Source organism: Miniopterus natalensis, chromosome 1 (genome assembly GCF_054644295.1).
Source record: "Miniopterus natalensis isolate mMinNat1 chromosome 1, mMinNat1.hap1, whole genome shotgun sequence".
Lineage (NCBI taxonomy): Eukaryota > Metazoa > Chordata > Mammalia > Chiroptera > Miniopteridae > Miniopterus > Miniopterus natalensis.
Window position 1 is genome coordinate 73728146 of NC_142081.1, and position 27836 is coordinate 73755981.

The 27836-nt window shown below is 39.3% G+C and overlaps 1 protein-coding gene across 3 annotated transcripts in view; it reads right to left on the reverse strand.

The window, feature by feature from the left end:
* Positions 1-27836, reverse strand: part of PRKD1 (protein kinase D1) — a 298239-nt gene that overhangs the window by 15514 nt on the left and 254889 nt on the right. For all 3 annotated transcript variants that reach the window (XM_087823242.1, XM_087823237.1, XM_087823247.1), the window contains 4 exons: positions 27334-27440; positions 5637-5798; positions 4996-5094; positions 3836-4103 (listed from right to left, as the gene is read on the reverse strand). In XM_087823242.1, the coding sequence (XP_087679368.1) occupies positions 3836-4103; positions 4996-5094; positions 5637-5798; positions 27334-27440 (636 nt within the window). The remainder of the gene's footprint in view (positions 1-3835; positions 4104-4995; positions 5095-5636; positions 5799-27333; positions 27441-27836) is intronic.

Here is a 27836-nt window from a genome sequence, read left to right on the forward strand (position 1 = left end):
GCATATCTGTAGTGTTAAAATTAGTGCTTGGTTACAGTGCAAATATTGCAGAAGTGTTAGCTATTATTATTTTCTTTCAAAATTTCATTTTACTGTTTTCATTTTACTTATATGCTAAGTTTTCCTCAAATTTTCTCTTATTTTTTCAAATCATACTTGGATTCACACACAAAATACCCCCCCCCCCAAAACCAAAAAACCCCTATTTTTATAATGGGCACCTGTTATGCTTGTGTGTTTGTTTTTAGCCTAGGATCTTTTTCCTGCAGGAACTTTCTCTCTCCAGCCTGCAGGGGCTCTCCAGCATCCGCAGGGCTAACTAGGCCAGAGCCCTGAGGTGACTTGAGATTGTTCCTAGGCCTGATGGGATTGAAGCATGGCCAATCAATGCTCGTTTCAGAGACTCTGTGGCCACCGAGAGAATGATTTCCATTCTGAGATCATGTGCAGTGAGCAGCATGTAAGCTGGGAGCTGATGGGGGACCCCCTTTGAATCACATGCAGATTCCAACTGAGAAGGGAGCCATCGTAACATAAGGCTGAACAGAGAGACAGAGAAATGTGACCCTTTCTCCATCTCTCACTCGACAGGATTTAGGTGAAAGATGTTCACCTTTTGGACTTCGCAGTGGTGTGAGTCAGGTAACCTTCTGCCTAAGTTAGCTAGAGGTAGGCTTCTATTTTTTGCACACAAGAGTCCAGATGAGGCAAGTCCCTGAGCCTTTCTGATTTCTACTACAGACTAAACAAGTTACTTATTAGAGGATTGTTGCAAAGATCAAACAGACAATGACAGCTGAAGCATTCCAACATATAGTATCATATTGTATCAAATCCAGGTCGACACTAACAGAAAAAAATGCGTGATAAGAAAATTTTTCATTCTGACACATCTGTGTATGCTACAAAGACCTCATAACTTTCTTTTTTTCTTTTGCCTTTTCATGCCAAAGGGGGAAAAATATAATTAAAGATATGCCTGAAGAACGCTTAGGAATCATCAGTATGCATGTATTTTGTAAAATTATACAAGCAATTCTTGGTTTTCCGCCAGAGCAATTCTTAACTTAGAGTTCTGCTGTTCTCTTCCTAAATCCAAATCCTTGGCTCACCCCTCACTTGCCTTCAGAGGTGCCTTTCACAGCCTTTATCTCATTCAGCCTCTATTACCAATTCATTACGTAGGCAGAAATCACTACCTTGTTTCACGGATGAAGACCTGAAGCTCAGGAGAGGTAAATGATGGCTGATTAGATGAGCACATAGGCCTGTATCTCCAACTGCTTGACTATTGATCTTTACCTTTGACCAAGGTGTCTACCTTTTTATTTCCAGGTATCTGGATTCTTAGTGTTCTGGTGTGGTTTACAGTATCCTGAGATTAAAAATGACTAATATCAGTTGTGACCGCTCTTTGCCAGATACTAGTTTGCTTGTATATTTATCAGATCCCATGTGCTTAAAATTATTGGGTACCAGCAGCCCCTGTTATAACTTCTAATCAGGAAATTAATTGTTCTCAAAAAGGTAGTGGGATAGAATCTGGGCCTCTAACTACCTCACCTGGTATGATGACATAATTTAACTAACTTTTCTTTATGTTTGAGTACTAGTTCTGTTTACACACTAGCAGTTAGTTAACTCATTTGCCATTCAGAACCTTCATTAGCAAATAGCACAACTCCTGTGCCTCAAAGGCAAGAATGAACCACAGGAAGATGCTGAGAAGAGAGGCCAGTTAATTCCCAAATTGACACTTGGGTCATTTGGAAAAGTGAGGGTTCTACTTGAGCCAGTCTACACATCACTTTGAGTAATAGCAGGTTTTTAGTGCTTAGACATATCTACAGGCAAGTAAATGTGTACTTCCTGGCCAACTAGAGATGCCTCTTGAATTATATGAGGTAATCGCCTCTTTCTGAAATGCTGTCTTTCTTCCTTTTCATTCTCTAGTGACTGGCCTAGGTTCCATCTCTTCTGAATATGCAGTTCTAGCCAGTCTAGTCCACAGTGTTCTGCTTCCTCTGACCCCGGAGACCCTGGTTTTATACCTGGCTAACAATTCAAGGACATAAATGATCATTTTCCCAAATTTACAGAACTCATCTCTCCAACATGCTTTCAAATTCTTCAGAAGACATTTATGGGCTGTCCTTTACTTTCATGTTACTTACGATGTATGTATATCATGGTTTCCCAAAAAGAGTGTCTTGAGCTATTGATAGCTATGTTTCTGGTCTCTATTAACAATGGTACTTAAACATTCATCATTGATAGCTATTCATTTCTGGCCTAAATAGTTGATATCTGCATAAAAATCCCGTATATTTCCATGATACCAGAGGGGAACACTTATTCCACTACTTCAAAAAAAGTACTCCACTATTTCAAGAAAAAAAATTTTAAGCGTGAAGGTGTTTTCCTAATGTTCTCTTCTTGCACAACAGAAAAATGTCTGGCCTCACTGTAGTAAAATCATCAAGTTATTTTACTGGATTTCGATAGAATATAATGGTAACCATGTTCAGAGGTAATGTTTTCTTGCACGGGTACTGGTCACAAGATTATTTGATAATTCCCTCTTTTCTGTCTCCTGAAAAAAAATTATCCTTCACTTTTGCCTCTGTTGAATTATCCTAAATATTTCATTAGTCCTTTGGCTACATGCCAGTTCTTTTGTAGGTCACAGATTCATTTAAAATATATCCATCTAACTATGATTTACAACTAATTAAGATGATGATGGACGGCTCTTGGCCTTTAATACCAACAGCAGTCTAAGAACTTAATTATACCATTTTTTTATTTCTACACAACCCCATGCAATAACAGTTATCAAAGAGATGTTTATCTATGAAGTAGTTGCCTTTTTAAGTGGTGGAAAATCAGAGCAAACTTAGAACTAGGCGCTGCCTGAAAAAAGAAGCTGGATAGTGGTTTAAAATGTATGTGCAGACTTTCTGGTATGAATTCTGGCTCTCCCACTTCTCAGCAGTATGATTCTGGCTTGTGTGTTCTCACGTGAAATACAGGTATAATAGTCAGACCTATCTTACTGGGTTTTTGTGAGAATTAAACTCGGAAGCACATTCACGGAGGATCCCCTTTCGGGAGCGCTGAGCAAGCCGTCTTCCCTGCCCGGCCTGTCCCTGCGTCTTTTAAAACTCTCTCTTCATTTAAGAAGGACACCTTTGTTAAGAAGAATTTAAATTTAAATGATGCAACACGCCCAACATAATCTATCCCCTGAAATTATCAGAGATACATATAAGAAATTATACATAAAGATTATCTAATACCGAAGAAATAAAAACAACCTAAATATACCAGGGAAACGACTAAATAAAATAACATACATGCTCTAATGTCACACAATGGTACTCAGTACAAAAAGAACTTGGTATTCTAATATAAGAAATATGACCATTAAAATATCAGTAGCACAAAGTTCTTGTGTCCATAATAGATTAAAAGTGCTTAATACAGAAACAAGCATACAGTCTTACTTGTATACTAAGATTCCGCCAAGTAAAGATTAGGTATTACCCCTTACCAATGCATAAATATTTATATATTCTAAGGAAACAGCCCAAAATAGTAACAATTTCTCTGTCTCATTTACCTCTTAATGTGTACGTTTCAATTTTTCTATAACAGGCACATTTCCTTAGAAGATATTTCTGGCCTCCATTCCCTTCACCTCTCAATCCACCTCAGTTTGTTCCCCTACTCCAATGAGTAATTCCCAAGGAGCATGTCTACATTTAATAACTAACCGCTGAAATAATAACCGAAGGAGCCTTCAAGCACTATTGTTTTTGAAAGGGAACGTTACCTTCGGGAGAGATTTCCTTCCAGGGGTTGGGAGGGTACATGAACGCGGCGTTCTGGATCTGGTCGTGAATGTCTTCGTCCTCATTGAACGGGAAGGTGCCGCTGAGGCTGACGTAGATGATGACCCCGACCGACCACATGTCCAGGGAGCGGTTGTAGCCCTTGTTCCTGAGGACCTCGGGAGCCAGGTAGGCCGGGGTGCCCACCACCGACCTCCGGAAAGACTTCTCGCCGATGATGCGGGCAAAACCGAAATCACACAGCTTCACCTGGGGATGACAACGGTTTGCAGACGGGGTCAGGGCAGGGGCCGTGTGTGCCTTAGCCCAGGCCTGCCAAGAGCATCCTGGATGGGCTTCTGGCGGAAGGGGTGGCTGTTTTCCATTTTAAGCACTTGAAGGCAGTGGTTTATGTATTGATACAAAACTGCGTATTTAATCACAAAATACCTTCTAAACATGTCCCTTCCTCCTCCATGCCTCGAACCGAGAGATCAGTGGGAAATTATGTGTACTCAGCAGTGGATAATATTGTTTTTACAAGGCAGGAAAACATTGTGCGAATCAGGGAGGCTTAACGCAAGGGCTTATTATGAATAAAGGTGGAAGGACAAGCACAGGACACGTGATGTCACCCATAAGGATCCTCATAATGAGCTCTTCACGGGCACCCGGGCAGGACCTGAAGGCGACCGGCAGGCGAGGCTGGACAGCCACCTTGGGCAGGTCATGGCAGATACCAGACTCCCTGGGAGAGAGAGATCCAGTTGTTTTCCACCCTCTGAGCGGAGGGAAAGAAGAAACTTCTGCATCTGTGCCCGAGAACAACACTGGGCTCTAATGTCCTGCCCGGCAGCAGAGAGCTGGGGGCATCCCGGGCCTCTCCAGAGTCCCCACCGTCAGGCTGGGGCCCTGAACGCTGGCCGAGGGCTACACCCAGTGGGAGCTTCGCGGCTCAGGAAGGCCTACTGTGTGCTCTGGGCCGGCTGGGCCGCAGGGCAGGGTCGAAAGCCCAGTCCCAGCAACGCAGGAGGCAGCACATAGTGGCACCGAACGTGGGACATTTGCAACAAATAAACATTCTGAGGGAAAGGGGACGCGATGCCGCCCAGCCCTGGGCAACGCTGTCATTGGCTTTGTGCTGAGAGGCCTTCAGACTTGCCTGAGGGAAGGGATCGGCCGAGGCGAGCAACACGTTTTCTGGTTTGAGGTCACAGTGAACGATATTTTTAAAGTGAAGATGCCGCAAAGCCACGAGGATCTATAAAGAAGGAAATCATCAAAATCATTTCACTTCGGTTTTTTAGTTTATTTTAAAATGTCTCCTATTAGGACATAAATTCAAAAGGCCAAGAGAGAACTCACAATGAACCGTTAAAACTTCTTTATGCTCAAGACACTGAACTAAGCTAGATTACCATGGCAAGTTCCTAAGGAAACTTTAATGGAAAAAGTGGCATTTTATGGTATCCATGTAGCAATCAAGATGGGTGTAGATAAAAGAATTCAATAATATCTAACAGGGACATCCATTATTGATTTTTTTCAAACAACCAGGACTCAGCCACTGTGCATTTTATAATTTCATGAGGAGTTTTAATCCATGGACCTGCATACTCATTACTCAGTATACTGAGCTCTGGACACCTCGATACTACAATAAGCCACCGCAACATGTTTGAGTCTAGTTTAGACTCTGGGGGTAGCGGCTATATAATAAGGCTAGAAAGCTTTAGTTAAACAGTGATAACATTTGACATTAAATATTATCTTTTTTTTTTCTGTCTCTAATTGATTTCTTACCTGAGTAATTAAAAACTTCGTTATGTGCTCTGGCAACCTGCCCTTTTCACTTGACAAGATCATCTCCAGCATGTCTCCATGGAGTTTCTCCATAACAACAAACACTCTTTCAGGCGTCTCAAACATACACTCCAAATTCACAACACCAGGATGATGCAGGTTCTATTAAAGATAAATAAAGCACTTGAAGAAAATGAGTTTTTTGATCCTGGTTGGCAAGCTCACTGATTATACAAAACTGTTGAAGCCACAAGCTATGGAGAAACCCACAGTTAAGATTTTAACACCCCTAAATTTCACATGTGTTACCTTGTATTTTTAAAATTTTAATGTCTCCAAAAAAATACATCTTTACTTTCTATGCACACTAAAATTGTTTTTTCTATGCTAAAAATCCAAGTTCCAGCACAGTGAATTGCTAATTAGGTTTTAATTAGAATACCATATTGAGGAATCTGTAATTCCTTAGGATCACCTCCAATATTAAGCATACTGTCTTCAATATGCATGCAAGGCAACCTCGCACACTTGGTAGAAATTTAATGTAGAAAAGGTGAAATTTGTACACGTAGTACATCTGACTGCACAGGGGAAGCACATTAGTCCAAACCTTTTGGAACTGCTCTGCTTCTGGAGGCTGCAGTAGTTTACTTTGGAGTGAAGATCATCATGAAAACAGCAAAAAAAAAAACAACACCCCAAAAACAAAAATTATGGAGTCTCTGTTTTGTCCAGGATACTATGGTAGGTGGTAGTCCGGCACTGTCCTCAAGAATTTTATAAATATTTCCACCATAAAGTAATGGCTAATAATGATAGGCTGCATTTGGCTTGACATGTTAATTGTCACATATGTCAAGCAAAATTACTTTTAACATTAGACGGACCTCTGTAATGATGCTTAAGTTGGTCTGTGGTTATCAACAAAAGCCCTTGATCATTTCACTTTTATTCTTTTTTCTATACACAATAATACAAAATCCTGATATTTAAAAACCGATTATATATGCCACTTATATTTCAATGAGAAACAGAAAAAAAATCATTAACAAAACTACCTAAAGAAAAAACCCAGGAACACACTTAGATGCTGAACAGAGAAAAAAGTAAACGAATGCTTTATTTTAGAAAAAAAACACACACAAAAATCCCACACCTCACTGAGTGATAAAAATGCATGTAAAATGAAGTTTTCATAAACAACTTGAAACCAAAATAGCCCACTGTTCAGACCTCACGGTGAGTACTGGGTGGTGAGCAGCCGAAGGCGCTGTGGGTGAATCTGCAGTGTGGTCACCCCCAGCGCTGCCCATCGGCCAGCAGAGCCTGGCACTGACTGGACATGAAGCCCCACTATGGTTGGTGGCAGCTCCCATGATGATGACCTGTCCTCAGAGTTTCCTTCTACTACTTGGCAATTTTGATCTCTGCCTCGGAAAACTGAGGAGTCTTTTTGATTCTGAAACCCTGGTGCCCAGTCATGCAGTGTCATATGCTCATGGAATGGCCAGTTTCTGGATGTGGCCCAAGAGACATCTGCACATCCGCCCCATGGCCTTTCACCTCCAGATGGCTGAAGTCATTGTTCTTGAAACTGTTAACTGGGCAGATCTGGCTACTTCACATCCTCTGCGTCCAGGGTTACTCTCTCCTGGTCAGAGCCGAAGCATGTGGGGAGAGGGTGGGATTAACAAGACTCACACTCTCACTGATCAGCCCAGTCTGCTGCTTCTGCTGACTCTGGTTTAGGCTATGAAGGTTGGGGGAGAAGAGGGAGTCAGTAGATGACTGGAGCTCTTCTACCTAAATTATCTGATATATATACAATGTCAACCCTCATGTGTCTCTACCTACATTCCTCTAAGTATGCAAATTCCTAGGGATACTGAAGTCCTTCCCTCAACAGGTTCCTTTTTTCCTTTACTCTACACAACATGACTTGAGGAGCATCCCCTATACAAAGATTAAGACTTTAACGAGTTTATCTAATGGGTGTATTCACAAAAGGTTCTAGCACAAAAGTATAGAACAGATTAATAAGACTGTTCCCTGTCAACTATGTTGTGCCATGTTTACTGTAAACTTGAAGGGCTCTATAAATGTCCTCTAGTGGCATCTTCATGAAAAGGATTAGAGGAAAATTTGCTATTTCTTGATAAAGAACTTTGAATCCATTAAAAAATATATATACATTCAATGAAGGTATAGAACTAAAGGCATGTATACACAAATGATACAGAAATGTTTTAGAAAAGTTTAAACTCATTCATTTGCTGTACTTGGCCCTTGATCTTTAATAAAAACCTTATGCTTTACAGGTTTGCTAATGAATACATTGAGTGGTAGCTGAAAAATCTTTCCAGTAGCACAATGACTTTATTTTTTCTGCATAGCTAATACATAATAAGTTGATATTTTTAAACTTTATTATGTATGGTTGAGACAAGGCCATCATAAATGTTTACTCATGAGCTGTATTTTTTTGCATTGAACCAAATGACCAAACTTGTTTTTACATTTGACAGTAAAAAGAGAAAACAGAATATAAAGAATCATTCTGTATTAATCTAAATTCTCTATACTCTACTGGTGTAAAGTACTTCTTTAACCTAGAGAAGATAATATTTGAAGACTGAAAGTAGAAAAAAATTTAAGTTATTATTTTCTATTCCCCTTGCATAATTCATATTATTTTTTAAATACATTAAGAGTAACTCTAAGATAAACTTCAACCACAATGGCCCATGTGACTTGTTCACAATTTAAATTTCCTATTTAAAATATAAAATATATAAACTTTTCCATACAAAATCGTCACTCAACCTTTTCCTCCTAATGTCCAAAATAAGTGAATTAATTCAAAAACGGCTTGACAACTGCAACACATCTATGGCAAACTAGTGTTCAGAAAGAATTTTTGCTGACTTCTCAGGCCCACCTCAGGAATTCAGATAATAATATTTTGTGGCAGAGTAAGTACTACAGGACTTTCTGGCCATCTGTTTGTTGCATTTAAGTAATCTAATTTTCAGGAAATGAAACATTTGGTCAAGTACAGGAAAGAATAGTGTCCATTCACACATAACAGATTGATGACATCTCCATGGGGTGACTATAAGTTGTTTTGAAGTCTGGGAGGAAATACCATTTTGGAGATCAAGATAAAAATTTTCCTGACTCAAGTAGCCTAGAGAATTCTTATGTAATCAATGGAGACTAGTCACTAAAAGTAACAATATTTTATATAAAAAATAGACTTAACTAATTAACTTCTTTCTGTTCACATTTTATTATATTTTCTGGATTCCTGGTAACATTTCATTTGTACCTATGTTTAATTTTAATAGTGTTGCTTTATATATCATCCCATATATAGCTGTGATAAATTAAAGATGTCATATTTTCCCCTTTCTTCTGCCTACAGGATTCTTATACTAAAACATATGAGAGATGCGAAAGAGGAGAATTAGAACCGACAGCTTTTCAACAGGTTACTTATGCGCAATACAGACCTAATATGGGGACTTCTGACTACTTTTCTATAAAAACGAATAAGTGATTTTGCCTCAACTGAGATAGAATGAAGTAAATTTAAAAGCGATGAGTCCAAGATCTAAATTCTAAATGCCAGGAAGAGCAGAAGGAAGAATATTCGCAGCGGTGTGGGTGGGGACTCGTGCCTTTCTCAGAGGTGCAGCACTCAGGGGCTTTGCTGATTCTCATTCCTGCCAGTTTGCCTGGGTTGAGAGAAGAGCACACCATCTTCCCACTTTCTAATCACAGTCTCTTACAATTTATGCTTCCCTTAATGGCCCTAGAAATCACAATCACCTAATGTCTCATGAAGGGGAAATAGCATGTAATTCCCTGATAGATGCTAAAAAAAAGTCATCATGTAGACGGCAGATGACTATAAAAAGACTCTTTAAGGATAATACTCTGCATTGATACGGTAAGCTGAGCTCTCTCTTCTACATTCCACAATCTTATATCCAACTGTGTTCTGGGCATGTTCATTTAAAGGAAAGATGTCTAAGCAATGGAAATCGATGTCTTTCTTTCCAAACTTTACTCTGATGTTTCCTCTCTTGCTAAACGGCTGGCCATCTTGGTCAGAAACCAAGAGTCATACTAAATACTTATTCCACCCTCAAGTCCAAAACGAAGTGATCTCTAAGATGAACAGAGTCCACCTCCTTCATTTCTCTCCCACCGACCCTCACCTTCATCGCGACCATCGCGGCCGTGGTTTAAGCCTTCACTCTGTAGGGATCTGTCACAGCCTCCCAGGCGATCTTATCATAGGTCTCGTTCTCTCCAATCCATTCTTTATAGGGTTGCCCTGTGCTCTCTCTGGAGGTGATTCTGGGTCATACCATCTCGCTTCGATGCCCCAATAATCACCACGGGCTTTAGGAGCAGGTGGATGACCCCCTTTAGCAAGGCGTGTGGGGCCCTTCACTAACAGCTCCTTTTCTTCCTCCCACCCAAATGCTTCTCCTCTTCTCCCACATACCTACCCATCTCTCTGGCCACACCTATTTTCAGAACCAGTTATGCTCTCTCTCTCTTTTCTAGCTTTCATACATACTGTTCTCTCAGCCAGAACCAGCCTATTTTGCCTGGTTTAAATGCTCAGCTGTGAGGCAGCTTGCATGACTCCCACAGTCTGACTTGCATGTCTCTCTATTCTCCTAGTCCTTGGTACAACCCTCTTTCATAACAGTTAACGTATTTAGTTATTGGGGAATATGTGTGTCTTACCTACAAGACTACAAGCTCCTTAAGGACTATATTTTATCAATTATATTCCCAGTCATAGTAAGCCTAGTGCCTGGTACGTATTAAACACCCAATACAAGTTTGTAAATTTGATTGTAGGATGATGAATCCCTGTATCTCCCTTCTTTTAAGTACATGAATAATATTATCTTTTAAATTGAATTTATTGGGGTGACACTGGTTAATAAAATTATACAGGTTTCAGGTGTGTAATTCTATAACACATCATCTGTATATAGTATTGTGTGTTCACCACCCCAAGTTAGGTCTCCTTCTATCACCACTTATCACCCGTTTACCCTCTCCTACCTCCCCAACCCTCTGGCAATCGCCATACAGTTGTCTGTGTCCAGGAGTCTTTCTTTTGTTCTTCGCTTAATCTCTTCACCCTTCTCACCCAGACCCCAAGCCCCTCCACTCTGACAGCTGCCAATCAATCTGTTCTTCGTATCCACGGGTCTGTCTCCACTTTGTTTTGTTCGTTAGATTCCACATACAAGTCAGATCATATGGTACTTGTCTTTCTCTGCCTGGTTTATTTCACTTAGCATAATACTCTCCAGGTCTTTCCATGCTGTCAGATGTCCCACAGCTTTTTATCCACTCATCTACTGATGGGCACTTGGGCTGCTTTCAAATGTTGGCTATTGTAAATAACGTGGCAATGAACACGGGGGTGCATATATTCTTTTGAATTAGTGCTTTGGGTTTCTTTGGATATATTCCCAGAAGTGGAATTGCTGGATCATAAGACAGTTCTATTTTTAATGTTTTGAGGTAACTCTACAGTGTTTTCCACAGTGGCTGCCCCAGTCTGCATTCCCACCTACAGTGCATGAGGGTTCCCTTTTCTCCACACCCTCGCCAGCACTTGTTTGTTGACTTGTTGATGGAGCCATTCTGACAGGTGTGAGGTGATATCTCATTGTGGTTTTAATTGCATCTCTGATGGTTAATGATGATTAGACCATCAGCATCCTTTCATATGTGTCTTAGCCATCTGTATGTCCTCTTTGGAGAAGTGTTTCTTCAAGTACTTTGCCCATTTCTTGATTGGGTTGCTTGTTTTTTTTGGTGTTGAGTTTTATATAAATTCCTTATAAATTTTGTATATTAACCCCTTATCGAATATATCATTGTAAACAAGTTCTCCCATTCAGTGGGTTGTCTTTTCATTTTGTTTATTGTTTCCTTTGCTGGGCAAAAAACGTTTTAGTCTGATGTGGTTCCATTAAGATTTAAATTATTTTATTGAAGACATGCTTTTACATATCTGACAAATTTACTGACAGTGCATTTTGCATCTAATATGGTAGATACTGATGTCCTCTGTTCAGGAAAACAAAGTACCAGATTTTTAATCATTTTGAGTTCACTTGAATCTGCTAAGTAATCTCAAGATTCTGATGATGAATAATATGGTTAGAAGTAATGATTTTTATAATAAATACCAATAATGTGGATGTGAACGTCAGAGATGCCACCATTGGTATGAACTGCAACATGATTTTTTAAAGTCCCAAGGGTATGACAAAGACATCCCGGTCTTTTCCAGGTACTGTTCCCTCAAAATATAGGAGATTTGGCCACTGCTTTTGTAAATGTTTCAGCATATTTGATAGGAATAAACATAATTTCCCTACTATCTAAGTGATTTGTATTTATTTTATATGTAGCTCTTTAAAAGGAGATACTCCTTAGTTTCAGCCCATTCTCAAAGCCCACCGGGAAACATTCACAGTGAGAGGCAGCAAAGCAGCAGCAGCTAAAGGCCATCATCAGGGTTTCTTTTAAATTACCTCTTCCCTCCCTGCCAATTCTCCCTTACACAACTTGTGAAAATCTAATTTCCTATGATTTCATTATTGTCCTGAAGATGAGAAATAAAGCACAAAAATGAGCTACTTAGATGGTAATGATCACTGCACTTCTACCCCTTACTTGAAAAAGGTCTTGCAACTCCCTTTCTCTTCTCCATCTTTTATTTGATTTACTGCAGGACAGATGTGACAAGGGAACCTTGAGGCCCGGGGCATCATTTCCGGAGCACAGTCCCTGGACACAGGCCTCCTGAGTCTGAATTCCAGCTCCTGTGCCTTCCGTTTCTTGACATGTAAAATGTGCCTAACCTTGTAACATAACTAGGACTTAATTATTTAATATATGCAAATACCTCGAATCATGCCTGGAACACAGTAAAGGTTAGTTGCTGTTATTGTTGGGGAGATTTTCTGTAATTTTTAAAAGATCAGGGCCACATTTCTCTCTTTAGTTTGATAACCCAAAGTATACTCTGAGTGGCAGGAAGGAAACTTTCCTCCTGCCTTTCCCCTAACAGAGGCTACATCAGAAATAGACTGCCACAAACTTGCTCCTTTTAGTCTGCCCTCCCCACCTTTCCCCTTGCTGCCTGTAAACTTCGGGGGTGGAGGGGTGCTTCTCCTGTGACGTCACCAGGGGAAGGCTGGGAGCTGCACCCTGTGAAGCCCTCCTGACCTACGTGAGAACGGAGATCATTTGGTTGTAGCATGGGAACATGTTCCCGTTTCAGGTTCAGCGGCAAAAACACCATTTAAATAGGCTCCTACTTCAGTAGTTAGTTACCTTTTAGGAAGCAACCTTTTTTGGGGGGAAACATCAACTGTAAAATTTTAGAAATGTACACTGATTTTAACCTAGGACAAAATAAAGCTAACATACACCGTCGGAAGAGTAAAGGCACACTATGTTACTTCAACCACAGATTAGATACGACAACCCACCCTCCCGTGCATAGGGATCACTGGCTGACGTTTAGATCAGTGGGGCCACATGAGACACTAGGAGCTCAGAAACGTTCAGATCATTCCTGGGAACAACTGTTTGCTCATCCCATCCATCAGAACTGGAGTGTGCTCTCACTCCTACTGTGGCACTAAGGAGCACAGATCGACCCTGGTTAAATGTAGTTCAACATTTCATGGGAGAAATAATACACTAAAGTATCTCCATTAACTGCTAATGACAAAACATACATACTGCACTCAGATATCAAGAAAGGGAGTCAGCTTTTAGGTGGTTGGCTGTTAATGCACCATTTGGCATTACATTTTTTCATCTTGAAGGTGCCATTAGCCTGTGTATTCTATTAAGTAATACTGGACCAAGAAATAAAATTAAAAAAAGACCAATGCAATATTTGCATAGCAAAAAGGATCAACTGAGAACTGGTGTCCAACTTCTGTATTGCTGTAAATCCATAAACCTATTTATACAGCTCTCAGTTTTTCTGCATTTCATCAACTATGGACATCTTCAATCTAGCTTTAGATTCCAGGGCTGCTGCAGACATAGGATAAATACAATGAGCAGTATCCTTTCCCTACACAAGGAAGAAGCAGCTAAATGCAGAGGGGGCGGAGTATGCAGAAAACAACAGTTAAGCAAAGCTTTCATCATCTCTCATGTTGTTTCCAGCCTGTCTTGACTTTTCACCAGGTGAAAATACTATAAAAATATCTCACATTTGCTACCCATTGCTGGGAATCCTTCATATTAGAGGTAGAAATGGGAAATTTTAAAAACAAAACCCAGATGTCTTAAGCCCACCATCTGGATTCATATACTGAGGTTTCATTGGTGTCCATGTTTGGATATGGCTGAAGTTGATACTATAAGTTTGGAAGGTGGGTGAGTAATTTCTATCAAGAGACCTCGGGAAAGACCCTCACGCAGCAAGGATCTTGTATGCATCTGCATACCCAGCCCTCCCCCCAACCAAGGTCAGAGTTTTAAGTTGAATTTAGGCAAAAGAGCATGATATTTGAAAACTAGAAACAAAGGCTTCAAAGACAGAAAATTAATAACTGAGCGATACCGTCAGGAAAAAAATCAGTGTTAGTGAACATTTCCCCCAAAAGTTTGATCTCCTTCCCTCTATGCCACTACTCAGTTTGTGTTTAGAGAGAAGGCAAGAATTAAAAGCATGGCCTGCTAAAATAAGAAAGTAGGGATCTGTAGACCATCGTGTGTATATTGTACATAAAAGTTGAAAACTTCAAAGTTCTGGATATTTTTCCTATTTGCTGTCAAATGCATGGCAATGGAGACACATCTGGAACATGTGTTTGCATCCTGTTAATCCACCTGGCTGGAAATGTGAACACATAAACCCAATCTCGTCCTGGTGTTAGATTTAAAGAGTAATTTTTAAGAAACCATATCCCTATAGCCCAGCTTCTATATTTAGATGTGAGCACTCCAGAAAGCATAACATTCTATTATGTTAAATTGCCTGTGTAGACACATAATCCTTCTGATATCTTATATACCAGAGAGTGGGAACTGGAATGAGTGTACAGGGCCTACTGGACAGGGACAGAAGATGACACATGATGTACAAAAAGGTCAAGTGGTGACAACTTACATTTGCGTAAAGGTTCTGTGGTAAAGTGTGTTTGTTCTTAAAATTGAACAAGTTCTTATATAGGGGCCTCCTCAGAATCTTTAATAAGTGAAAAAGTGTGTTCACTTCCAGGATGCGGATGCCCTGGATACAGCACACAGTGTTTTCTAAATTGTGCTAGTGAGGAAATCTTAACTCCCAACCCTTCCAGAAATGAACCCAAATTTCTTCCAAAAATATGTTGCAAAACACTGACGTAAAAAACATTATACATTATTTAATTTAACCCTCCCAAAACAGTGCCGTGAAGCAAGCACAACCAGTCAGATGGGTTCCATAATTAAGGAAACTAGAGTTAAAAAGAAAGAATTTAATATGAAATAGAAAAGTTTTGACTTGGAAACTTGCCTTTTTACGCTGTTTTCACTATGACTAACTTCTTATGAAACACAATAGTTGAAAAATTTTCTAAGTTCATTTTCTTTTTCTTATACTAAAGCTCTGTTTTCTTTATCTTCTGTTTTAGATATGTATACACATAATCTATAAGCTTTATTTTTTGGAACATGCAGAAGATAAGATTACCTTAGAGCTGCAAAACATGTCTAAAAAACACAACTTCAAGTAAATTCTTTGTGCAATAGAATACAAAGAAAGAAATATTTGAAGAAATAAAATAAGTAGATAAAACAATGAAAGTGAGGCAGGAGAGATAGCATAGGGACAAGAGACCCCAGGCTCTACCCCTTCCCTCCCCTTCTAGTAGGACAGTATGGATGTGACTTGTGGATAGACACCTGTCTCCTCGCTGCCCCCTCCCAGTTTCCTGGGGTAATAAACAGTTAAGACAAACAAAAAACTGTCTCAGCCAGAGTTGGCAACCATGTTGACTACACTGTCCTTCAGATCACCATGAGAATTCCGGGAAGACCAAAGAAAGAGCCACCATCTGGAGAGGAGAGACAAAGATGAGCTGCGCTGATGACCACGCCCCCCAGCGTCAGAGACCACCAACCACCCCCATCCCCTCCTCTTGCTTGTAGCTGATAAAACCTCCACCCAGACCCCCTGGCACAACTCACTCTGTGAGTCCACCTGGGCTCCCTTCCTTGAGTGCATGCTATCACTTCAATAAATCTGCTGTGCTTTGCTGAACACCTCTGTATCAGTCCTGAATTCTTTCCTGCACAGTGACAAAGACCTGGACACTGTCACTGAGTAACAGCCTCCCCTGGCTTCTTCTGAGCTCTCCAGCATCAAAAATATCAACTAACCTCTCACTACACACTAAAAGAGAAGGTACTCAAATTTTGCATTTTTCTCTAAATAAAAAGCTAAATTGACTCCATAATTTTAAAAAATCAACAGTTTGCAAAAATTTTCATTTTCCCACCCACACATGGCAACATTATTCTCTAGTTTTCTATCATGATTATCTCTCCTCCGCCCACTCCTGATCATTTTTTAGACTAAGAGAACAAAGCCATGTATTAACAAGATAGATATTTAATCTTGTTCCACGAAGACAAATTTCCACTTGTTTTAGACAAAAAGGAAGGAAGATTAAGAATACTTTATTGGCCCTAGACTGTCTTGCTCAGTGGTTGGAGCATCAGCCAGAAGACAGAAGGGTTGTGGGTACGATTCAGGTCAAGGGCACATACCTTGGTTGCAGGCTGGATCCCTGGCCCTGGTTGGCCTGCATGCGGGAGGCAACCAATCGATGTCTCTCTCACAGAGATGTTTCTGTCTCTTTGTCTCTCCCCCTCCCTTCCACTCTCTCTAAAAAAAAAAAAATCAATGGAAAAAATATCCTAGGGTGAGGGTTAACAGGAAAAATAATAATAACAGGACAAAACAAAACAAGAATACTTTGTTTTACTGGCATGCTCTGTAATTCTGTATCCCCCTGGTTCCTTCAGGTGTGGCTACATAATTTGTTAAACAAATACTTACTAAATGCCTACCAAGGGCCAGGAATATGTTAAGGCATGTTCAGCCCTACCCCAAGTTTGAGTCAAATACATGTTCTTTGTTATGACAAAATTATGTGTTTCCAGGCCCTACTTAAGAAATTCAACATCAAGTTATTTGATCTTGTTCCTAGGAGCTAGACTTACAACTCAGTGGAGGCAAACTAGTAACATCTAATAAGCATAAAAACTTGACTACGTGCAAGGCATTGCTCAGTTTCACAAATTATCACATTCAACTCTCATGTCTATGAGGTTTTTTAGATAAGGAAACTGAGGCACAGAGAACTTAAGTAACTTACGTAATCTTTTAAGAACTCTTAAATGCTAGTCTAATATTTGAATCCAGGCAGTCTAAGTGTAGAATCTATGTTCTTTAAACATGATGATATACATTGTCTTAATTCTTTCCTTGGACTCCAGTCCATTTAGGACTAGGATATTGCCTATTTTAACTAGTATGCTTCAGGAGCCATGCTACTTAAGTGTCCCCATCATGACCTCACATCCCATCTGAGCATGCTGTCTGGATTTCTGAATGCTGCCTGTTGTCAGTCTTCTCACTGCAGTAAGCCACCCCTATGCCTTTTATGACATTCATCCTGACAATCTGCATTGACAATCTGGATTCCCTATCTGTCTCACTGGCAGGACATCTTCCCTAGAGCCTGTTCCATTTTTCAACCCATGAACCACCACAATGTTGTTCTACTACCAAATTCTCTCCTGATCTTGAGGTTCCACTGGCTTTCAAGGTAAAACTCTGACAGGTTCTCTGATTTCCTTTGCACCCAATATACAGTTCCCCCGACCCCCTCCCAGGGCTCAACTTTTGAGACATCCTGGAACATCTGGAACAATGAGTGGCTATTCTATAAACTTTTCCAGCTCATCAAATACCAAAATTTTCTAAGAGCCTAAAATTTAATGATTTATTTATACAACAGTTATCATAACAAAGGCCTGAAAAAGAATAAGAAAATACAGTATGTGATTTCAGACAATTTTGTCAAATGTTAATTAATTACCTGTAATATCTTTTCTACTATGGTAGGCTTTGTGGAAGTTGAAAAAAATAAGGTATTTCTGAGACCTTCAAATTGCTTATAATCTAATTATTACAAAAGAAGCACCTGATAAATATTTGAGTAATTTATATTCAGATTAGAAACCATAAATAAAAATGAGATATGGAAAGTAGCACAAGACACAGAGGATTAGTGGATCTTGAAGATCCATAGAACACTGATGAGCCAAGTAAACCGAGATTGGTGTCTGAGCTTGGAATTAAAAGCTGAGCAATGGCCAGAGGTTAAAACTATGACAAAGACAATGACTTGAAGCAAAATGAAAGACTCAGTTGAACAGGACAGATAGAGTCTAGTGGGATCACCTATAGGGTTAAAAGGCAGGACAAGTAGATATGTTTAATGAAACAAAAAAAAAGAAAACTACTATGCTAGGGAGAGATAAGATGGAAACCAACTGAAGACTCATCAGGTTGTGGCCTTCAGGATGGACCAGGGAAAAGGGGGTGCCAGGAAGATGATGCAGTGGGAAGAGGGAGAGGGCTCAGCTATCATGAATATCACCAGTTCCGGTAATCAAGGCATGAATTTAACAGCCTGGTCTAGATTAGTGGCAATGGAAATGTTAGGGCTGAAGCCAAGATGACATTTTAGAAAGAAAGAGGAATGGGGCATTGTGACTATTCTCACTACTAACTGAGAATAGCTTCTAACAAAGTTTTCTTGCCTTTAAACATTCTTCCTATATATGTCATCCCTAAGTACAGATGTGATCATAATAATTTCTTTTTCCAAATCTTTCAATAATTTACAATCTCCCAAGCATAATAAACCCAATTGATCTGGCACAATGTCTAAGGTTCCCTATGAACTCACACAAAACCCATTGCCTGGTTTTACGGCTCTCTCTGTCTCACCAGAGCAGTCTCCAAACGAAGATAGGCTCATGGGGAACAGAAAGAATTTTAAGAGATACGTAAGCAGAGAGATCATTTTAAGAAAATCTGTTTTGTTTAAATCTGTAACTCTACTGCCTGGTACATGGATGCATGAATCTTAACAGTCCATAAATACTTTTCAATACAGATCTGCCTGAGAATATCCGTGTGATCTCAAAATTCTCCATTCCCACGTTTCCCTTCACAGGGATCTTTCTCCAACTTCCCAAAATAAAAGCATACTTCTCCCGTATTCCAAATTACAAGAGTGCTCTTGGAAAATCCTCTTGGAGAAAAATAAACAGAAAATTGGAAATACTGTGTTGGTGTAAATAGTGAATGACCTTAATAACTGCAAAATAATTCTTTTCCAACTCAGTTTCTAACTCATGTTTTCAACATAATTAGAGGAAGATTTAATGGACTTATTAAAAGAATATTAAAATGTATTCTTAAAGATAAATAACTGGGTTTTTTTGGCTTACAACTTGGCTTCTACATTTAAAAAAAAAATCTTCACCTTAGGATATGTTTTCACTGATTTTTTTTTTAGAGAGAGAGGAAGGGAGAGAGAGAGAAACATCAATGTGTGTGTGAGAGAGAGAGGGAGAGGGGAAGGGAGAGAGAAACATCGATGCGAGAGAGAAACATCCAAAATTGCCTCCCATATGCACCCCTGACTAGGGATTGAACCCCCAACCTAGGTATGTACCCTGACTGAAATCAAACCTACAACCATGGGATGATGCTCCAACCAACTGAGCCACCCAGTCAGGGCTTGGCTTCTACATTTTAAAAAAAGAAATAAACTCTCTCTAATTCAAACAATAAGTAATATTCATCTACCAAATTATCAACTACATTAAAAAGTCATTCTCATTAAATAACCTATCTTCGGTAACATTTTATTTTTATGATGGACAAGCATAGACCAAAATTTACAGAATATTTATCTTGTTTGACAAAACTTTGACCAATAATAACTGTGATGATAACTTAATCCAGGAGAATGCTTTAAATATTTAAAATATAATAAAAAATTAAAATTAGTACTTATCTGTACTGTAAATTATAGAGAAGACCAATAGAAGACTTTCAAGTATAAAAACACATTACACTGAAATATAATTCTGTAGGAAAAGTATAATATATTCACAGAAAACAAGGACGTTGTAAATTATACTATTGTTTTCTACTCATTTTTCACAGAACATATATCTTCCTGAGGTCACTCCTCAACCTAATGGCCCTTTCCACCATTTCTTTGGTTAGCAAACTAAAGATTTCATCGGTGTTATATTTTTCTTGGAACTCTCCTGAATCCAATGCCCTGGCCCCAGTCCTAATCCATGACCTCATTCACTCTGCTTCCTCAGCTATCCTGCCTTGTAGCTACTTGCACGTGAACTGTCAGAGCTCAAGGATGACCTGCGAAGAGACCACAGATGACTCTCTTCAAGTGATGACCTCAGTCTGTGAATGAGTTCCAAATTAGCATAAACCACTGAGATGAATGGAAGGAGAAGTCCAAGGAGACAGGTGGGGGAGCTAGCAGGGAAGGAGAAATAGGGCCTCTGAACTGCAGGGCTGAAGTGGGGAGCGAGACTGGAATAGGAACAAAGCATCCACACTGTTGAGGGACTGAGATTCGTCAAATGGGATAGACACTAAAACTCAGCCAAAGTATGACAGTTGGGGAGAGGGAGAACACAAGAGTGTGGCAAAAAGAGTCTTTCATTTTCTCAAGATGTGAAAACCAAAGACGAGAAGGGAATTTATGAACAAGAACTGAAAGCGGAGCAGAGCGCAAATCTGAAGTGCGGAGGCACAAAAGGGAGAATTGGGCCGCAGCTGTGGGAGGCAGCCCACGGAAATCAAGACCACTTTTTATTGATGCTGTGGTTTTGTTTTTAAGTTAAGAGAGAGTTGAATGAGAAGCAGTGCCTCACAATAAAGAGATCAGAATGACAGGGGTAATTGGATGAGATAAGTACAAGGGGATACATTTAATTTAAGGCCTGTGAATTTCTCATGTATTTTTTCTATATTCTGTATTCTGTGTTCAGAACTTTTATAATTCCAGAATGCTTCCATACATTGTATCATAAACAGAAGCTCTAGTTTTGTTACTTATACATAAATAAAAGTTGATAATTGAGAAAAAATAGATCAATTAGAATTATATTCGTGAGTGTCCTAAAGCTTTCTATGCATTGCAATATCGTAATGTTAGAAAATGAAAATTAATGTTGACCAAATAAGCCTGTGTTGATAATTTAAATAGTATGAAACAGATCATTTCAATACTACTTACTTAATTTTATTTATTTTTTATATTTTTAATTTTATCTTTATTATTGAAAGTATTACAGATGTTCCCCTTTTTCCCCCACTGATGCCCTCCACCCTGTATCCACCCGACCCCCAGGCCTTCCCTGTACCAAAGTCTGTGTCCATAGGTTATGCATATAAATTCTTTGATTAATCTCTCCCCACCCACTCCCCCACCCCTGCCTTCCCTCTGAGATCCCTCAGTCTGTTCCATGCTTCTATGTCTCTGGATCTATTTTGTTTATCAGTTTATTTTATTTATTATATTCCACATGAGTGAGATCATGTGGTAGTTGTCTTTCTCTGACTGGCTTATTTCACTTAGCATAATTTTCTCTAGGTCTATCCATGCTGCCTCAAAGGGTAAAAGATTCTTCTTTTTTACAGCTGCATAGTATTCCATGGTGTAAATGTACCTCAGCTTTTTTATCCACTCATCTACTAATGGGCACTTGGGCTGTTTCCAGATCTTAGCTATTGTAAATTGCGCTGCTATGAGCATAGGGGTGCATAAGTTCTTTCTGATTGGTGTTTCAGGTTTCTTAGGATATATTCCTAGAATACTACTTACTGTAGATTTTAATTTCTAAGTTTTCTATGATATACTTGCATCTCCTTATAAAGGTCAGTTTTCGGTGATATCCCTAATAATCATAAAACAAGAATTTTTTTCTGATTTTGTTGACTTGAATAGAAAAAATAAAAATTTTAAATCTACCATCTATTTTTAATACAGTTACAAAATTTATAATAACACTATAAACAGGATCCCTTGGGAATTTTATGAAATAATTTTAACGTCTACATTAATTAACATTCTCCTGAAATATATAATAAAAATGAAACATTTACAGATAATAGAAACAGTTATTCTAAATAATATAAATAAGGGACAACGATGTTGTAAGATTCACACTTGCCTTAATTTTTAACTGTTGAAAAACATCTAAAGTGCTTAGTTTTCTAATGACTGAATCAACCTTGAAAGCCTTCACCTAGGTTTATACAGAAGATGAAAACAGAAAAGCAATTCTACTTTTTCCCGCAATCCACAGTTCTATAACCTTGAAGTCTTGTATAAGCTAAGGTATTTTTCTACAAACAGAAAGAATTCTAAATTTGACCAGCAGACTAACAGATTGCATGAGGGAGACTTTCAAAATCAGCCACTTCAACCCACATAATTCCCTTCTGGAGAATGAGAAGGAGGGACAGGACAGAATGTTTCAGACTCCAGGTACAGCCATAAACTAGGACGCAAACTTTCATAAGACACACCACACAGCAGAGGATACCAAATGCTTCTGGGTATCGCTTTTATATCCAGCGGGACTGAAAACCACTCCTCAAGATTTGTGAAAGAAAATCTCCCCACCACTCAACTGACATCAATCACGGTACTTTTTTCGAACATACCAACCGGTGAGTAAGATTTCCAAGCCCCAGCCCCTATCCCCATTATTCTTTGAATTTTCAGGTTCAAAAAGGTGAACTATTTCTTTTGATAAGAAATACAAAGTGGGGCAAGGAGGGCTTTCAAAGAACAAATCACACACAGTCCTTCTTAACTAACCAACCACTTAACCATTAACAGCAACTCTGGATGCTATTTTACCTGACAAGATGGTATTTATGTACAATTTTATTCATTCAACAAATACTTGCTAAGCTCCTAATGTGTGCCAGATGTTCAGGATATATTAGTGAATAAAATATTGATATCTGCCCTCCTGATGAGTATACACTCTAGTTGGAGGGGCTGGGGCTGGGAAGAGAACCCATAACAAATATAATAAAATAAAATTCTAAAATAGGCTATAAGGTGGTAAGTGTTATAGGAAAAAAGAAAACACAGATCAGAGGAAGAGGGGTACAGGGGTAGGGGTGGGGAGGATCGATGAGTGGACTGTAGTTTTAAGGAAGGTGTGAGAGTGATGCTTACACAGCTGGTGATATGCGAACGAACAGACTTAAGGGAGGTGAGCTTGAACCTCACCGACTCTGGAAACTGAATTACAATCTTTCCTGAGAAGCTAATGTATTTGACAACGGTAAATGGGTTCAAACACTGTTTGTTCATTTGTTTCAACTGGGAGACATAAGGAGTTCCCTAATTTTGGTGAACAAATTTTGGAACAATTATCAACTTTATGATGAAGAATGAACTCTTGAACCTGGTATCTGCATGTAATTAAGCCAAACCTTAATGAGACTCATTGTACAGGTTACGTGATTGAAAATCCAACACACGAGATTTAAAGATGGTGGCAGACTGAGTGGAAGCTACACTGACACTCTCCCAGGACCAAACTGGAATTACAACTAAAATATTAGAAAAACCATCCTGAATAATCAACTGCAACTGAAGACGAGCTGGAGAGCACCCTCATAACCAAGGAGGAAAAGCGGAGACTGCATAGAGACTGGGAGGGAGTGCGGAGGCGCGAGGGGCTGCTGGGCTCCCACAGGCGGCAGCTGAAGGTCAGGAGGGATAGCTCAGCTGTGGGGGGTTCCCACTGAGGGCTCTGGGGCCTAAACCCCAGGCTGGGCTCCCCAGCCCAGAGCAACAGAACTGAGAAAGGTGCTCACATAACATCTGGGTGTGGAAAGTAGCCGGGTTTCTGTCTGTCAGGGAGAGACAGCTGGAAATGCAGGCACCCTCTTAAGGAGCCAAAGCACAAAGTATCCCATGCAGCCACTCACCTTGGGCTCCAGCAGAGGGAGGACAGAGTGGACTGGAGCTGTGTGAGGAGAATCTAGGGTTGTGGGCTCTGGAGATAGAGCTCAGAGGGCACCCCTCTGGATTCCTGTGCCGTCATTCCCCCATACTGCGCAAGCTGACATTTACCTTCCAAGCAGCTTTTGTCTGAGGGAGATGCAATTGCCCCACCCTGCTGGAAAACCTCTGGCCTTACCACTTAGAGTTTCTATAGCCTGAAGCTCATTAAGAAAATCAGATTCATCAGCCTGCAGGCAGAGGCAGACCTCAGAGTGCTTTGAGTCTTTGCCTGATCTGCTTCTGGACCTGGGCCTTGGAAAAGCAGACTTTGACATGCAGCTTGGTCCTGATCAAATGCACCCAGCCCCAGCAGAGTAGACCTCAAACCGTGGGTTGTTGATAGCTCCAAACAGGGTACTCAAGGCCAATCACAAACAGAGTCTGGCATTGGCCTGAACTAGAGACCTTCCCAAAAGACTGAGAGTCCTAGCAGGCCCAACTAATACATAGAAACAAACCCAAACAGGCAGCCAAAACGGGGAGACACAAAAACAAGCCCCAAATGAAAGAACAAGAGAATTCTCCAGAAAAAGAGCTAAATGAAATGGAGATAAGCAATCTATCAGATAGAGTTCAGAATACTGATTGTCAGGATGCTCAACAGCATGAAAAAGATATGAAAACTATAAAGGAAATGAAGAATGACATAGTAGAAATAAAGAAAACACTGGAAGGAATAAACAGCAGATCAGGGGAAGCTGAGGGTCGAATCAGTAAGTTGGAAGACAGGGTAGAAAAAAATCACACCTGGACGCTAAATAGCATGTTATTAAACAATGAATGGGTTACCAATAAAATCAAGAAATAAATCAAAAACTCCCTGTAAACAAATGAAAATGAACACACAACAACCCAAAATCTATGGGACAGCGAAAGCAGTCCTAGGAGGGAAGTTCATAGCACTGCAGCCTACTTCAAAATGCAAGAAAAATTTTTAGTAAACTATCTAACCCTACAACTTAAAGAATTAGAAAGCTCTCCTGTGAAGCCATCTGGACCACGGCTTCTGTTTGCTGGGAGTTTTTTTAATTACTGCTTCGATTTCATCAGTTGTTATTGGCTTATTCAGGTTTTCTGATTCTTCCTGATTCAGTTTTACATGATCTCACTCATATGTGGAATCTAATAAACAAAACAGACTGAGGAACAAAACAGATCCAGAGACACAGAAGCATGGAACAGACTAATGAATCTGTGGGAGGTGAGGGTGGGGGAGTGGGTGGGGAGAGATTAATCAAAGAACTTATATGCATATATGCATAACCCATGGACACAAAAAATTGTGTGATGAAGGCCTGGGAGGGGGCTAGATTTAGGGTGGAGGGGATCAATGGGGAAAAATGGGGGATATCTGTAATACTTTCAACAGTAAAGATAAATTTAATTAATTAATTAATTAATTAATTTTAAAAAAAGAAAATCTAACACACGGCCCTGTTGATGTGGCTCAGTGGTTGAACGTCGACATATGAACCAGGAGGTCATGGTTCAATTCCTGGTCAGGGCACATGCTCAAGTTTTTGGCTCGATCGCCAGTATGGGGGTGTGTAGGAAGCAGCTTATCAATGTTTCTCTTTCATCATTGATGTTCTCTTTCCCTCTCCCTTCCTTTCTCTCTGAAATTAATATAAACATATTTTAAAAAATAAAAAGAAAATCCAACACATAAATACGTAGCAAACTAAAGGTATAAATAGCTACAGGATATAAGTTAATGACCCGTGACAGCTAGGACCTGTGTGTCTTTGTCCCCACTATATCTACTGGGTGCACAACAGTGCTTAGCTCATGATAAGTATTTAGTAAATACGAGTTGGATGAATGAAGCAAAGAATGGTTGGGGACAGAGGGGATGGGATAAGTTACAAGGATTTTTGAGATTTCAAGTCTTAATAAGACAGCTATTATGCATAAGGAGCATAATTTGACTTTTAACCTAACCTAACCCTTTCGATAACCACGTTATTATAATAAAACTTGTGCCAAATGTCGGCTTATTGCATCTGAATTGTTGATTGCACCTATTGTTTCAGAAGAGGAGATGGGAGGTAGTTTATGCTCAGGTATAATTCATTTTTCTACCTCACTACAGAAGCAGCAGCCTGGATTGACAGGCTCAAGGAAGCCACTTAAACGGCCTAGGCACAGAAAACCAGACCTTCAGCATCGAGGCAGTCTTCTGCAATTGCACCAAAATGTAGAAGGACATAGCCATATGAACCATGCAAGGCCCAAGGATAAATATCTCTGCACGTATGCCAGCTCTGGACGTTGGCATCCTGCAAAGGAATATGCCTTCCAGACACCTTGTGGGAGTGGGGGCTGGGGAGCATGGGCCAGGTTTGGGAAGGTGTCATTTACTAAGTTTTCAGATGTCATCCGCAGCTCAGTGTGGCCAAGTTAAGAATAAAAAACATCTTTTTTGGGACTGATTAGCAAGCACTGAGCTATGAATCTGCATTGGCATCTTCAAAGCTGTGGTTGTCTTCCTCCGCATGAAAACAGGGAATACAGTAGTCCTCTGTGTTACAGTAGTTGTCCAAAAGCACAAAAACACCATCTCTAGAAATTCTGAATCCCACAGAAGTCTGCTATTATTTTTAGTTCTCTGCATACATGAGCTCCTTTAGGGCAGAAATCACATCTTTTTCAACTTTTAATGGTATGAAACTCAATAAATGGCAGTTGAATGAAACAAACAATGAAGAATTCAATCTGTTTCATTTTGTTAGCAATGTTCAAATGAAAATTATTCACTAAAACTATGAATTAGAAATTACAATCAGCATGCACGACAAGTAGAGAATTATGGCAGTTATATAAAAATGGGCATTTATCAATGGTATAAATTTTCTAGACTGGATAGCTAGTTTGATCATATTTAGCAACAATTGCTCAATTTCCTTCTGGCCTACAGAAAACGTTTTAATGATTAAGAAGTTATATATAGCACATAATACCTTTTATTAACAAATTCTGGCTTTAAAAAGGGACTGCTATTAATGAGAAGACTTAAGTAACATGCTCAATATTAAATGCAATGTTTACAGTAAGAGACAAAGAAGATATTACAAACATCAAGTTGATGTGATTCTCAGACATATGTTACTCATTTACCTGATATGCTGACAGTTACATACTCAATTCATATAATAATCACAGCATAAAGGAGAAATGTTTACGAAGGCAAGGTCATTTATAATGTAAAACAAAATGTTCTGAGCATGTCCACTATGAGCAAATCTTGAAACATTACCCATTTAATGAGTATTAATATATTAAAACCTAGTACATAAAAAAGAACTGCTTTCTAGACTGAGGAAAGATACCACCCAGCCCAGTAGTCTGAGGCTTAATCTGCTTTCTCAATAATTTTAAAGTGTTTCTAAATACCTCTACCACACATATTTGGATAACTTGTTTCTGTTTTGCAGAAGTTGAGGGGGTAGTTTATAGCTTCCGAATGAAAAACAAACGAGTACCTGCAGAATTGCAACCTCATTCCGAAGCTGGCTTTCTTGTTTTGTTGGAAACCTTAATTTGTCAATGATCTTAATAGCTACATCTCTTCCTGTTTTACGATGTTTTCCTTTAAAATAAAAAAGGGAAATATTAGCATAATTTTATTAAATATCATCCATATTAAAGAGCTCCAGAATTTATAGGAACACATGGGAAGTATAAAAGTGTTTCACCAAGTATAGATTAATATTTCTTATGTGCACTGACTTATATCCATAAAGATTTCATTTTTTGGCTCCATTATTCTAAATCATATATGTACTTTAAAATTAGCCACAATTTAAAGTCCAAAAGAATTGGAACATTAAAGCTATACGTATCAACAGCCTGATATTTCTCAAAAACATATGTTTTAGAAACAGGATATTGAGCTACTTAATATAGAAAATACTCATACCGCCAGAACAATGCTCTCCTTAAGAAAGTATAATTTTAAATTCCTGATAAACTAATCTGTATTAGA